This window comes from Anas platyrhynchos, chromosome 1 (assembly GCF_047663525.1).
Source record: "Anas platyrhynchos isolate ZD024472 breed Pekin duck chromosome 1, IASCAAS_PekinDuck_T2T, whole genome shotgun sequence".
Classification (NCBI taxonomy): Eukaryota; Metazoa; Chordata; class Aves; order Anseriformes; family Anatidae; genus Anas; species Anas platyrhynchos.
Window position 1 is genome coordinate 130,944,817 of NC_092587.1, and position 15,899 is coordinate 130,960,715.

A 15,899-nucleotide genomic window follows, 5' to 3' on the forward strand; every position below is an offset into this window, starting at 1 on the left:
TTGGTGCAGATGTCTTTGCAAGATTAAGTAGTGATAAAAGGAAAAATTGTTGTTGTTGTTGTTGTTTTTAACTATCAGCTCTGTGCTATTTAGTTGAGCTTTAGTTGTTTTGTTTTGCTTAAAAAAAAAAAAAAGGTGTAGTGAGTAGACAGTTGTAAATTCAACTGGAACATTCAGCAGATGCCATGTTATAAAAAATATATATATATATAAATTGGTTTGAAAGGATTAATTTTGTCCCACTCATTTCTTGAAATGCCATTTTCTGCCTCTTTTTGTGCCTCGTTCTGACCTTTTTTAAAATTAATTTGTTCAGATATAGCTGAAAAAAATAACTCATATGATATTGTTTGTTCTTTAAAAAAAGCCTCACGTTTTACTGGTTCAGCTATCAAAATTCACTCGCAGTCTTATGTAGTCAAACTGCTGGCATCATCTTCTGCATTCCCAGAATGGCAACCAAGTAGAGATACAGAGAGAAGCACATGACCCCTGCCTTTTGCTCTGTTAAATGAATAGAATGGGAAAAAAGTAGTCTACTCACAAATCTGACATGAAAATATTGATTTAATAACCTCTATGACATGTTTTTCATATAGTTGCTGTCTAGTGTAGTACTTGTTCCTACCCTTCTACTTCCTCCAAAATCAGGTTACACTTGCTTCTTTAGGCACAGAGTTGTAGATGCAGAAGAAAGTAAAAAACAAAACCACAAAAAAGTAAATATTCAGTGTGTTCTCAGAAACAAGCAAAAAATCAGGAAAATAGTAATAAAAATAATGAGCATGTTTCTCAAGTATCCAAACTGTTTAACTTTTTAAACTTGGAAAAGTTGGCTTTTCTTCACTGTATCTGTTTCATATCATGATTGCCAGTTGAAAAAAATAACAATTCGTAGTATTGGGTCTTAAGAGACAGTAACAAGGTAAGAAAGTGAAGCGGGAGGCGGTATCTCCAAGTTCAGATGAAGTACACCACTGCTGACCTTCCAGGGAATTAAAGCAGGCAGCACTTTCACCTTCTTCTCCAGTCCATTTGAAAATTTGTCAAGAAAATCCACAGTGCTTGTTGTGGAGATGTCCAAACAAAGTGTTTCCACATTTCTGAAAATGGTTAAATTTTTGATTAGCGCTTGTTTTTGGTTTTAATGAATGAACCATCTGTCAAATGTTTTGTCTGCATGTATTTGTGTATATACATAAATCTCTGGATAAATTAGATTCTGGGAGACCCCACCTCCTTTTTATTCTGTTTTCTAGATTACTGGGAACAAAATGACATCACTTAACCTGGCTACGATCTTTGGCCCTAACCTGTTGCACAAGCAGAAATCTACAGACAAAGAATTCACAGTTCAGAGTTCAGCTCGAGCTGAAGAAAGTACTGCTATCATAGCTGTTGTACAAAAGATGATTGAAAACTACGAAGCCCTTTTTATGGTAGGTGGATGTTTCTTTCTGTGACTTCTAGGCATTTTTAAGTTAAATGAGGAAATACCTGGTTGGCATTAAAATAGACAAGGATTAAATAAACTGTGAAAACAACATTCAATTAAGCTCGACTAGTATTAGTAAACAAAATAGTCTTCCGTCAAGGCAAATGCTTTGCAGAAAGCGATAATACTGAAAATTTGTACTTATACCTTTCCAGGAACTTTTCCTATGTCAGTGAGAATATTATCTTACTTAATTATCTTCCTCTGTATGTAGAAATGAAATGATGGAATTGTTTATTCAATCGTATGGTAAATAATACATTATTATTGCTCATTAGTTTTCAAGACAAGACTGAAAATGACCTTTCATCTCACAGGTTTAGAAGTCAGGGAGCTAATTTTTCTACAGGGATAAGAGATCCTTGGTTAATTTAAGGAACAACTTCCCTTATCAAAGATTTTCTTGTTGGTCACATGGAGAGGAAGGACAAAGCTTTTTTATTTGTCAGTGGGGTAAGAGGAGTAATGCATAAATGTGTGCTGTTCTTGAGTACTTCTCTGTTCACTTGCTGAAGCAAGGAGGTTCTTCATAGAAGGGATGGTGACCTTGGACTTGAACATGTTTTGGCCAAATAATTTCTACATACTGTTGCCTACTGAAGATGCAGCTTAGTTAAATTACACTGGTAAAGCCTAGCAGTGACCTGGTCAGTTCATTCTCTGACCTTATTTTTTTTTTGTCTATGAAATCATAGTTCAGTTTTGCATGATTTGTGCCTGAGGCAGAGCCCTAGTCCAGGATATCGGAAGCCAGTCAGACCTAGTGGTGGGCACCGCCCTGTCTTCACTTTAGTAGACATAAATATCTTAACAAAAAAAGATTACTTGGAAAGGTGAAAACAGTTTTGTTTGTTGTGTCTTGAAACTAAGCAGCACTGTATATACTGAGGAGATTAGTTTCCAGCACAGGAAGAGGAATGCTGTGGAAGACCTCCTTTAGTGTTTCAGCAAAGCTGGGTGCTGGATACAGCGTTGGTGGGAGATGATGGACAAGATTGGATTGTGGGAATGTGGGAGTGGTGGACACATGGTACTGTAAGGAGAAGGTGTCTACCAGATTTCAACAGGGATGAAAGCATGACAAAGCAATGACGAGCACCGTCTGTTGATCTTATCCTGAGATTAATTTCTTTGTGGTTTTCTCATCTTTTCTTTAACATTGTGTTGCCTTTTATTACATCCTCTGCTTTATTTATATTCTTGTTCTAGTGAGGTGCTCTCTCTCTCTCTTTCTCTGTCTCCTCTTTCCACCACTTCAACCCCCTACCCAATTTGGGGAAACTTTAGGTGCTAGTTTTACTTCCACGGCACAAAAAGAAAGTGACAGAACTGCACTCTTGTGAGCAGTTCTGCTGGCCCAGAGCGTGGATGGCACTAACAAGGTTAAAATAATATTTGAATAAGAATACTTGCAATATTAGAAACATACATGTACTTACTGTTGTTTCTCTTTAAGAACACTTCACAGCACAGTGACATCTCAGCACATCGTACTTCAAGCTCATGTCCAGACTTTCAGTGTGGAAAAAGTGGGGCTTAGGATAAGACTAACCTACATATGGTCTCCTTTCATTTTGACAAATTTATTCCCTTACCTCATCAATGCTTGCATTTTTTGCTGAAGATTAAATGCAATGATGGAAAAAAAAGAGAAGTTCTCTTTTGTTTTCTAGAGCAGTTTTTCATATTGTGGAGAGAGATTAAAACCAGATTTAAAAATAAAAGGCTATCTGCATGTGAGAGAGAGGCAAACCTGTCTCAGATGCCCTCCTGAAAGCTGAAATACACTGATGTGAAATTACAGAAGTGCCTAACAGATGAGCATCTCTGAGTGCGTTTACTCTTCCCATTGCCATAGTTTAACAAACAACCTGGCAAGTTCTGCCTGTTTTCTGGACTAATGTCTAGACTTGCATGTGATATTTGATTTGTAGGATTGTGTCAAATTGCTCATGGTTGCTTTTTTATAAAACTTCTATGAGAGTTTGCTGTCAACTTTTCATGTTAGCATGAAAAAATTAGGCAGCACAGGGAGACTTTTTGCATTCTGAAGATAATAAACCCAGAGCATCCTTTGGTAATTGATGCACGGAAAGGAAAAGACCTGTACATTACATTGTACTGGAATTCCAATCATTTGAAATCAGGCAGCAAGCAGTTCATCTTCCAAACCCACAGGAGTGGAGCCAAACCAGGAGTGTTGTTTATACTTGACATTTGTGCTACTTAAAAAAAAGAGAAACATCTGGACTTGAGGATCCAGCTACAGCTATAACATATAGCATATTGATGCCAAGGTGGTTTTGTGCTTTTTTTTTTTTCTTCTTTCTGTTGTATATGGGGAAGTTATAAAACTCCAGTTGACTTCAGCATTGAAACTGAAGCCCCATTTGTGAAAGAAAACATAGGAATACAGCACATGCTATGTAGTTCATATCAGAATGACTCTGACTTATCAGTGAAATGCTCTGTTTTTTGGAACAACTTGGGATTATCAAGGTCTGTTTTTATTCCTAAAGCAATTACCATTAACATCATTAATATGCAAACATGTGAATTCAGCATAAAAGATGCTGACCTTGCTGTTAAGTCCCTGATGTTAAGGTCCTTAATATCCAATTCCTATCAATTTCAGTGAGTCTCAGGGATGCATAAGTACGTATTGTGGGACTGCTTTTTGCTAGTCTCTGAACAATGCCCAGAAATTGGATTCAGGGAGACTGAACATGACCACACTTTGCCTCACTGGCTTTAGCTGGGCATGAAGGATGAATTTATGCATTTAGCAGCTCAGTCATGCATTTATATCATCCAGTACCCAAATCCATCTCTGCTGCAAAGAAGAGTGTCTAACATAGTGTCTGAAATTTATTGTTTTTATTGTTAGAGTCTACTATGGCCTCCCCACTGAGGAGGCAGTCATATAGCCTCTCTGTACCAACTCAGTAGACAGGGATGGCACAAAGCAAAGACTACAAAGGTTCCTTCACCCTTCTGTGCCTCAGTAGCTGTGATACCCAACCTTAGAATCTCAGAATATCTCTGATTGTACAGCACATCTGAGAGCGTCCAAGCCCACTAATCAGTCCAGGTATGTGATCAGCAGGTGCAAAAACTGTTATTTCAGCAGAGCCTTGTTTTCCTGTGTGTATTTACCCTTGTCCATGAACTTCAGGTTCTCATCCATCTACTCAGACATAATTGCCAGTTAAGCAGTTATTTCAATAATAATTATTTCAGCTCTGTAACATCTTCTGAAGATACCTATTTAGTAATTCTCTAAAAATTTAAATTGACACTTACATGAATATCATTTCTACACTTGCGAGTTAGTTAACCAAATTGATTTAAGTTGCTTCACAGGAGGAAACCCCAAACCAAACAACTAGCAACGGAGACCATCGGTACAAATCCAGTTAAAGGATCATAGATTGGTGTACCCCCATTCACGCAGATAAAAGTCCTATAACTTGATTAAGTGTTAAGTTTGGGTTTTGTACATTCTTTCAGTGTGTTGGAACTTTTTTCAGTTTTATTTTTATGAAATGAAAGACTGCTTCTAAGTCATGGAAAATATATTTCTATTTTTTCTGACAAAGTCAGTAAATTATTACATGTATAGCAACTTGATACTAAGGTGAATAGTTACATACAAAAAGACATGAATTCTGCTTTTCCCCCAGATTTTATCTGGAGTGAAATCTACTGTATGGAAAGGCTATCTGAACAGACAAGTCACAGGGCACCAGGTTTCCAAAAATGTGTTCCTATAAAAAGAACATAATGTATTTAAAGACCATAATACCAATGGCCATCAGTAAGAAATTTCTCCATCTTAGAGGTCAAACATATTTTTTTTTAAAGAAATAGTCATAGTCACACAAATTTTTCATAGACGTTTTGGATCAATTTGAAGTAAATGATGCATATCTTCATTTATTTTCAAATTATTTCTTTTCTTTTTTTTTTTAAAGTAATTTGCCTTCTTTGTAATGTAATTCCCTAAATACCTCCCAAACCAAGGCATTCCCCTGGGGAATCTATTACTAATTCTATTCCTATTTCCCAGTAAATGTCGGGGAGAATAAATGGCCCATGCCGTTGACCTGAAGGTCAAAAGATACAGGCTCTGACAAATTGCAACCAGAAGCAGATTGCACAAGTGATGACCCCTTGCTGAGATTGTCTTGCCTCCAGTTCCATCCGTCATGAGTGAACCTGAGCTGTTAGCTCAGGTTTCTCAGATCTGTTTGAGTGTTGTGATGGGTGAGCTAAATGTTCGACTGTGATGTCGGCAAATTCTCTCAAAGATTGATTGCATTATAAAATGCAACCAGAAGCACAAAGTTTACTTGGGAAGATTTTGGAGTGCCAACTCCCCAGGAGATGTTATATCCTTCAACAGCTGAAGGTTTCAAGTGTTTTGAAGGTTTGTCTTCATATAAAGTGCACTAGAGGGAGTTTGCAAATAAGAAAGCCAAACTCCAGAGGAAGATGGCACAACTTCTGGCTGAGTCTTGCTATTATCCAAAGTCCAGAGTGGCTAGAGATCCAACAGGACCTACTTGTTAACCTGAGTAGTGAACAGATAAACTTTGTAATTTAAGCAATTTTACATCAGACAGGCAGATTCATTATAACTATCCATACTGTATTTCCCAAGTACAGAATAGCTATGATAGTTTCTACGTATAACTGTAGTAGTATGGTATAAGAGGGATAGACGCTCTCATTTTCCTGTGACATAAGTACCACTAAAGGTCTATCAATGGAATGAAAATGCACGAACTGCTCAAGTTCCAATAGGCCCTAAGCAGAATTTAAATGTGTCTCGATCCCAGGATTTGGCCATACAGATATCTGAACATTATATGTTTTTAAGACTTAATTTAGAAAAATGTTGACCTTAGGCAGCTGTCACTGAAATAAAACAATGGAAGAACTTCAGAGATAGCAGTCACCATGAAATTTCCATATTTCAGGGGCATAGATAAGCCAAATACCATGGAATATATGAAGAAACATTCTCCTTCCTCTGTAATTACATCTCTTGTTGTTTCTAGAACAAGAGAAGTACAGTTGCTTGGAATGGAGATGTATGAATATCCCTAGATTTTTGAATGGAGTTAGAAGATAAGGACCTTGAATTGGCGTTTTTGAGAGTACAATACATAAGTAACTGCACTCTTGTTATCAGATGTAATACCCAACTGGGTACTAGTAGGATATTCAACAGTAATCAGCATTTGACTTCGTACAAAGCAATCTTCAGTCCTACTGCATCTGTTACATGAAACTTCTCATTTAAGTGGAAGTGTCTGAATATTTATTTTAATATACTCTCTGTAAATGTAACTGTACTTGATCTTTTAGTTTCAGCATAGTACAAAAATGAATGTGTTTAAAAGTTATTAATCTCCAATTAAGTATTTTTGTTGTCTTCATAGGTTTCCCCTGACCTACAAAATGAAGTTCTTATTAGCCTATTAGAGACTGACCCAGATGTTGTGGACTATTTGTTGAGGAGGAAAGCTTCCCAGTCATCGTGAGTAATCTGTTTTTTCATCATCCCTGTTTCTGCTGGGAATTTCTATCTCCCACTGGAAGCATTCAAAAGGTTGTAGTTTTCCACAGCTTTTATGCACTGTCTACAGTGGAGTAGAAATATCTTCCCCATTAAACAGACTCTGCCAAAGAAATTATGACTCTTGTACAATGTTTTCTAAAGACAAACCTTGTTTCGCGATTCAAAGTAAAGATTGCATTTTTAACTATTAACTGACACTATTAACTGACAGGATGTATACTAGTAATCAGCTGGTTCATGTCTTGGGTTTGCTGTAGTCTTCAGTAACAGGAGGCTTGTATTACGGTATCCTTGAAACACACCCTAGAGTGCCTTAACATGGTCACGGCGAGCCGTTTGGCCGGTTTGTTGTTCTTTTCCTATTGTATACACTTGTGACCTAGGTAGGGCATTGTAAAAGAAGTCAACTGCTGCAACAGCGGATGTATGGAAACTCTTTGAGTATGATTTAATTGTATGCTTTGTGAAACATTAAGAGAAAAAAATCAAACCAGTCACTATGATTGTGTTGCAGTTATGTTACATAACATCTTCTAACTTTGTGTATGGTTTATGTATGCCTACACCCGTGTGCCTTAATGCTGTGACTTTGTACATTTGGATTAACAGGACTCCTGGCTTTCTCAAGGGACACACATTCATTGCCTTTATTCTAGTGAATCCCAATATGCCAGACCCTAAAATTACAAAATTTGACCAGCTTGTTTTAAGTAACTTTTAAGAGGTTTCCTAGACTCTAAGCTCTCTGGGACAGATTGAGCTTTGTCTTCCTGTGTGTGTGTGGAAAGTGCCTAGTGCATTCAGAATATAGTTAAAATTGAATTTGTACAGTCAGCTATGATTTTTTTCTCTCCCTCTGAACATTGTACTGTTGGAGGTAATAGTGTGCTTAGCTTTAAAGGAGAATGTATTGAAAGAAATAGTACAATTAATACATGAGGGAAAAAGGCTTCTTTATAACATGCAGAATATATTGTGTTGTGAAGGATGTTAGTTTAGCCACATGAATACATAACATGCAGTAGCAAATTATCACATATCATCTGATCTGTGATAATTGTCTGTGTGTGTTTCCTTAGTGTACTACAGTTAAGAAATAATTTCAGTTTGTCTGACTGACATCAACTAACCATGTATATATTTAATTCACAAGAAATGCCAGATAATTAGTTATTAATTGTCTTTTACACTTGTTTCACACTTGCCATGGTCTAAGGCAGCAGTTAGGAGAGGCACTGAAAATCACGTGACATATGGTAATAATATGGTACTCTCTAGAGACTTTTCTTTAAGCTCTTAGTTTGAAATGATCATATTTGTGACACAAGCCTATAAAAAAAATAATGATGGATTTCACTGTCTGTAATAGAAAGACATAAAATTGTATCTCACGTGGATTCACAAACTAATCGAGCATAAATTTACATCACAAATCATTGCAGATATAACAGGTTATTGTTAGATCCAGTTTCCTTTAAGTTAATTGACCTTTCCATTAGCTTCCTTACTTTTCAGTCAATATGCACACCTACAGGAAAAAATAGATCTTTTGTGCAAAGCTGGTCACAACTGTAAGAAAAGGTTACTAAACCAAATAGGAGCATTATGGCTACACTAGTACCAATTTATTGTGTTTTCAGTAATTGGCAGATGAGGTATGAGATAGGAAAGCTTGCTATCTCTCATTTGTCTTCTACTCTGGTATCATGTAAGCGATTTATTCTTAATGTTAATGAAATATGTTTTCACTGTGATTGCAACTTCTTGGTTAAGATATTCCAGGCTATTAGAGTGAATGTTGCTTAGTGTTATCGCTAGAAGTGTGATGCTCTTAAGAGATTAATCTTTTTCAGGACATAATATCAGTTTTGAGGATACATATTTGCTAGCTATTTTTCCTGTAAGAAGTGTGAGAAAGCAGAAAACAAGGAGATATTTGTCTTGATTTCATAACAATGAGCTTCCAAAATATGTCCGTACAACTCCTGGAATTTCCTTGATTATATACTCAAGAGCGCATTCCAAATTTGGACCCATGGAACAGAAAACTTTAGATATTCTTGAGAGAATCTTCATCATAAAAGCTGGTTGGCTGCATAACACAGTGTGTGGAATCAATTTCAAGACTTTAATGTTATATTTCTTGCACTGAAGGTCCTGCTTCTGCAAATGCCCTTGCATCTCTGCTTTTGATGTTACTGCGAATGCTTTCTTGGTTCTAATCTAATAGAAAACAATCTCTTTTCCTCCTCAAAGGAGGACAAATCAGTTGTTCCTCATATTTCAGTTCTCTTAAGAGTTGAGCATCATGAATTGATGTGTCAGGGAGTTTATGGAAGTTGGTCATGGTAAAGCACTAATTACCAGTGGCTGCAATTATGAAGTCTGCTTTTGTGGATGACTTTCCCAACGTTTTTGTATGTTGGCTTGATGACAATGGAATTTGAAGTTTCCAGCTGTAAGATGAAGCATCTTTAAACTAACACAAAAAATAAAATGTTTCTTATGATTATTTATTGCTTATCATGGTTAGTAGATAGAATAAATGTGTTTTAGAGTTATTTTAGATACAGAGTGATCCAGAGTAATTTTAGAGTAAATGTGTTTTAAATTTGTGCAATTTTCGAGTGCTTTTTATAGCAACGGTAGGTTTGGGTTGCTCACCAAAACTTGTGGCACCCAAGATGAGGCCATACAGTAGTTTTTAATTTTCATATTATTATTATTTTTTAAAAATTTCCATACTAGTTTCTATAATAGTTTTTAATTTTCCAGTATGTTTAAACACAGAGGCTTCCTGAATCATTGGGTACTCTATCCTGTTACAGTAGCAACCACATCATAATCCTGCAATAATCTGTTTTGTTGGTGGCACTTCCAATATATATGGAAATTGCTACTTCATGCTGCCAAGCCATCAAACTCTGTATGATTTGCCTCTTATAAGAAATAATTGTTTTTCTTCTCAGAAACTTTAAGTTGTAGCAGAAAAGTATTTCTGCCAAAGCTAAAATGGGATTTCTGGTTTTGATGGCCTTGATGCCAATGGAAAAGTAGGAATGTCCTCAGTAGAAGTAATTATTGTTATTAACATTTTTGCAAGTCACCCATGCTTGTAGACTCTGGTGGATGACAAATTCAGAAGGATGCCAGTTCAAAACTCCTTAACAGCATAGTCAATTTTTGTTTTGGAATCTGAAATAGTATTTTTGAACGAGTGCTGTGTAAGTTCTTTCTGCAGCTTTCAAACCTTTTAGTCAGATGCATGCACTTAACCACTTATTAAATCTTTTCCATAATGTAGTTCAAAACCTGTAGAAAATATTTCACTTGCCTTCCCATTTCTCACCTTTAGTAACACACAATTTTCTATTATTCTTAATGGGACTCATAATCTGCCCTTATTCATAGGCTGCATATAGGTGTGTATCCTAAGCAGTATTTACATTTGCCTCTATATTTATTTTTTCCCCAACATATAGGTAGGCAGTCTCACAATTATGTAGGAGAAGACTAATTAATATCTCTTTGATAATTAACTAAAACTGTAAACAAATCAGATGCAAAATTTTTGTTTTAAGGAACATATGGAGATTTATGTTTTATTTGGAAAGCTGCAAGCCAAAGACTTTTGTTCCTAAATATCATCTTAAGGTTATGTATGTAAAGCAAGTGTATGAGATCAATTTCTGGCTGAATAGTATTTAATCTATTCTGATGGTTTCTTAGAACAAGATTAGCAGAGTCTACAGGCATTTTCTTTAAGACTTTTTTTCTAAAGAAATTTGAAAATGATATTAGATGTAAATAATTGCATGAGTTTACTAGCAGAAATAGTAAATGAGGTTAAAAACTTGAATGTTCGGACCTTTCCAAAAACTTGACAGTTTCCATTTAAGTAAATTTTTATCAGGAGCTCTGTCTTGAGACAAGCTAGACTATAAGAGATCATTCAAGGTAAGACATTTAATCAGTGTTTCACAAAGCTCAAGTTTTTGTTCCCACATTCTTTCATTTGCATTTCTTTCCCCTCCTTCCTTGTGTTACCTTGCCATGGCTAAATGGTTTGATACCTCCATTGCCCTGTGCAACATAGTTAGGTTCTGGTCCTGCAAAGATTTACATGAGATAAGCCTAACTGGTGTCAGTGTAAGTGTTAAGCAAATCTGTATGGTAACAGGATGAGGTTTAGATCACACTCAGTCTAGAAAGCTGGAAAGAAAGACTTTTGGTCACAGGAAATCTGCAGATACCAACAGTTTTCCCCTTTCCTCACAGATCTTTCTGACTCTCTTAAAATTCCTTGAGACATTGCTTATATGCATGTCATTTTACCTCACACTCACTGCTTAAGTGTTTCGTTGTTGTGTTGGTTTTGTTGGTTTTGGTTGTGTGGTTTTGTTTTGTTTTGTTTTGTTTTGTTTTTTAAGAACTTAAGGAAAAGGGAAAAAGAAAGAAAGAAGCGTTTTAGTTTGTTATAGCATTTTACAAATTTAAAATCCAGTTTAAATACTGTGGCTTCAGTTTGTGACTGTAGATTAATTCACCCTGTGCTCGTCTTCATCTGGGAAGCTGAGATGGGAAGTTACATAGCTGAGGCATGATTTACAATTAGTTTTAATGACTCTCCAACATTACCATGCCAGCCATGCTGTTCCCAGGGGACAGTGCCTGGGACAGTGCTGCCTAGCTAAATGGCAACTCTGGTTTTGTGAGTTGGCCCCAGTTAAGGTTCAGGATCAGTTCAGTGGTGGTTTTCTTGCTGGGAGATAACTAGGAGAAAACATTATTAATTCAATCCCAATGTTTTATGGTTCCTTTTACACTAAAGGGAAAAAAAAAAAGAATATTGAAAAACAGAACAGAATAATCATGATGTCGAGTGTATATATTTTATGTTTTGGGACACAGCACTTGTAAGTCAATAAGGGGAAAAAAAAACACTGCTTCAAAGTGGTATTAAGTTTTGTCAGTATCTGTGTATTAATCTTTAGTCTGCTGTGGCTAGCCTGTCTTACCACTGTGTGTTTTCTTTATTTTCCTTCCTCAGTTTTACTTCATTTGTCTGGAAAGAGGGTTATTGTTCCATAACAAATAATGTACTTTGGCTGCTCACTGAGTTCAAGCTGTCTTTGGATTTGACTCTGAGAAGGGCTGGCCATTTTCAGTATACAAGAAAGACCCTCTGTATTAACACATGCAATCAGAGCAGATATTTATGTGAGGTCACTGATAAAAAGTGTTTTGTTCAAGAGAACAGCAAGCATAAGATAAACATCTAAGAAACAAAGATCAAGGTTCATAGAAATGAAAAAAAAAGGAGTAATAAAAATATAAATTATGGGCATACAACAGGGGAAAAAAAAAAGTACATTTGTTTACAGAGTATTTCTACATATGCTTTGGGAGGTTCCATAGCTTACAGATTGCCTCCTGTCTACATAATAAACAGTAACAGTTCAAGAAATCTCCCTCAGTGTCCCCAACACACTTTCAAAAAAGAGGGGTTTCTTTCTGAGCCTGGGATGTACGTTTTGGTGGGTGTTTCGTGTACTTTTTTCTTTTTTTTCTTTTTTTGGTTGAAATTAAATGCAGTCTATGCTGAAATGGTAAAAGAAGTTCTAGAAGTTATTGCCAGAGCCAATTGTTTGCTGCCTCCATCAGAAATACGATAGTAGTACTCTGTAGAATATTTACCTTCTGATGTCTCTAGAGGAGGATCCTTCTCACAGTGTTAGAGATGAGCTAAGTATTTGATTTCAGTGACTGTGTATTCCTTTAGAATGGAAGAAGTGATTTTAGCATACTGCTTATCATCAAACTAATCTTCCCCATCATGCCCTCAGATTTATTGTTGCAACAAGCAGAATTGTCAAGGTAACATAAGGAATTGATTCACTGTTTAATTTCCTGTGGTGAAGTGTATGATTGTGTGGTTTTCGTTGTTTTTTTCATGATAGCAACATCTTTTGATTTTTAGTGGCCTCTGCTGGCCACTTCATGGCAGAAGTTTTACTCATGGAAAATTCACGTCTATACTGCTTCTGAAGTGTTTTCATTTCAGCACCTGTGATCATACTTTTGCATTTAATTTTATCTGTATGATGTCAAACTGCACCTGTAGCTGTGAATATAAAGCATTTTTCATTAACAGTAGTTTGTTTAACAATATTTCCCAGAAGTCCTGAGATGCTGCGGTCAGAAGGTTCCTACTCCACAGGAGAAAGACACTCTTCCACAGACTCCAACAAAGCTTCGAGCGGAGATGTCTCCCCGTACGACAACAACTCCCCAGTACTTTCTGAACGCTCACTGATGGCAACGCAAGAAGAAGTTGCCCGCAGTCCAGATAAGCTGTACAGGGTGCCTGAACAGTACACCCTGGTTGGTCATTTGCAGCCTAAGACAAAGGAGAATTCTTCTGCATCACAGGCTGGAAAAGGTATATCCTGCTCCTGTTCCACTTTCTAAGTGACCAACATAGGCTTCTGAAGTATCTGTAAAGTGTCGGCTCTATATTGTCAGCTATCAAGAGTTGAGGTTATTGTAGTGTAACAATCTCACAAGAAATGATTTTTTTTTAATTTTTTTTTCCTGTTGTGCTTTAAGTGTTTGCTCAGAACTCCTCTTTAGCTTAGCCAGCTGCTAGGGATGCTCCTAGTGTGGCATTTGTCGAAACTTGGAGCTTTTGTTTAGTAAAGCAGAACTCTGTATGTCCTGCTCTTCAACCTTGTAAAGACTGTTTTTTCTAATGCTGCTTGGCAGGACTGTAATACCTACAAGGTTATGCTCTAGACTTTGGAAAAACCTGAGTTTAAGACATCATGCTGTAAATTTTCTCCAATTGAAAAGAATGACCTCAACTCCATTGCATCGTAGAACATAGCTGAGCTGCACAGCTTTACATCTGTTACCAATAACACATCTAGCAATACTAGAGCAGGGATCCATAATTTCCATACGTGTCTAGGGAGTGCACACCTGAATGATTTCTTCTGTAAAGAACTGTTGTTAAAGCTGGTGGCTCACCTGCACTCTCAGATGATTTTCATTTTAAAATGTAAAAAAATTATTAATAACTACTACCATGAAATACATGTGTAGTAAGCCAAACTTTAAGGAATGTCAGTGCTTAGTGGTACAGATAACTGTTTGGTGGCATTTTAAAAAACATTTGGTTTTAGAGGCAGTGGTTAGGTGATTAAGTTCCCTTTTGGAATTAATGGGATTTAGACTATTATCTCAATTGTATACTTTATAAATGCCACTGGATATTATTTAGATGTATTCAGCATCTAAATCTCTGAATAGGTTTCAAAATGTGGTTAGGTTTCTAGTAAGTTATCAACAGGAAATTACATGAAGCTTTATCGTATTAACCATCTTTTGGACTGTAATATGCATAACAAAGTTGACCATGATGAATTAGGAAATTTCTTTACTGCCAGATTAAATCCAAAAATGGCACAAAATGGTTAGAATCCAGCACAAGTGACATGTGCATTTGATTAAATCTCTGTTATGTGACAGTACTTTCTTGTAAGACCCAAGATGCAGGTTGCTATAGCATGCCTTACAGTGGCTGGTGGGGCTGTTTGAGGGAGCATTCTTTTCCTTAAAAAAGTACAGGAACTAACTTTTCTTGACCAAACCTTCCTGTTTTGTACAAATTTCCCATTCACACAAATACAGACTGGGCAGAGAATGAACTGAGAACAGCCCTGAGGAGGAGGACTTGGGGCTGTTATTTGATGAGAAACTAAACACGAACCAGCAATGCACTTTTGCAGTCCAGAAAGCCAACCATATCCTGGGCTACATCAAAAGAAGCATGGCCAGCAGGTTGAGGGAGGTGGTTCTACCCCTCTACTCCACTCTTTTGAAACCCCATCTGAAGTCCTGCATTCAGCTCTGGGTCCCCCAACACAGGAAGGACATGGATATATTAGAATGAGTCCATAGGAGGTCCATGAGAATGATCAGAGGGCTGGGGCACCTGTCCTATGAAGACAGGCTGAGGGAATAGGGCTGTTCAGCCTGGAGAAGAGAAGTTCAGCCTGGAGAAGAGAAGACTCAAGGGAGACCTTATAGCAGCCTTCCAGTACCTAAAAGGGGCTACAGGAAAGCTGAGGAGGAACTCTTTGTCACAGAGTGTACAGATAGGACAAGGAGTAATGGCTTGAAACTAAAAGAGGATAGTTTTAGATTAGATATTAAGAAAAAATTGTTTACTCAGAGAGTGGTGAAGCACCAGAACACAGGTTGGTTGCCCGGAGAAGCTGTGGATGCCCCATCCCTGGAGGTGTTCAAAGCCAGGTTGAATGAGGCCCTGGGCAACCTAATCTAGTGTGAGGTGTCCCTGCCCATGGCAGGGGGGTTTGAATTAGGTGATCTTTAAGGTCCCTTCCAACCCAAACCATTCTGTGATTCTATGACTTCATTAAGGCAGAAGACAGTGGAAATTTCACTCTCTCAGCAAGCTCAGGTGTCCTGTCCATAGACAGATCACGAAATTCATTATACGATCTGAACCTGAAACAGCAAGTAATTGCAGACAATACATTTGTTCTGTTTGTGTTAGGTGCACAGTAAGCCAGTTGCATATGTTATCAACTCTGATATTTTACATAAATTTTTATGTCAATTCAACTTAATATTCTATTTATGTGTTTTTAAATAATGATTTTAAAAGTACTGATTCACCATCTTCTTCCTGCTCTTCTTCCTATTCAGATGTTTCAGAAGATCATTTTGATATCTGGGGCACCTGGCATTCAACACTGAAAAGTGGCTGCAAAGATACAGGAATTACAGGTC

General features: G+C 37.0%; 1 protein-coding gene across 7 annotated transcripts in view; it reads left to right on the forward strand.

The window, feature by feature from the left end:
* ARHGAP6 (Rho GTPase activating protein 6) overlaps positions 1-15,899 on the forward strand; it is a 317,079-nt gene that overhangs the window by 297,044 nt on the left and 4,136 nt on the right. For 6 of the 7 annotated variants that reach the window (XM_027447624.3, XM_038173015.2, XM_027447633.3 and 3 more), the window contains 4 exons: positions 1,260-1,439; positions 6,943-7,040; positions 13,262-13,524; positions 15,816-15,896. In XM_027447624.3, coding sequence (XP_027303425.1) covers positions 1,260-1,439; positions 6,943-7,040; positions 13,262-13,524; positions 15,816-15,896 — 622 coding nt within the window. The remainder of the gene's footprint in view (positions 1-1,259; positions 1,440-6,942; positions 7,041-13,261; positions 13,525-15,815; positions 15,897-15,899) is intronic. The other variant, XM_027447629.3, reaches the window with a different exon arrangement.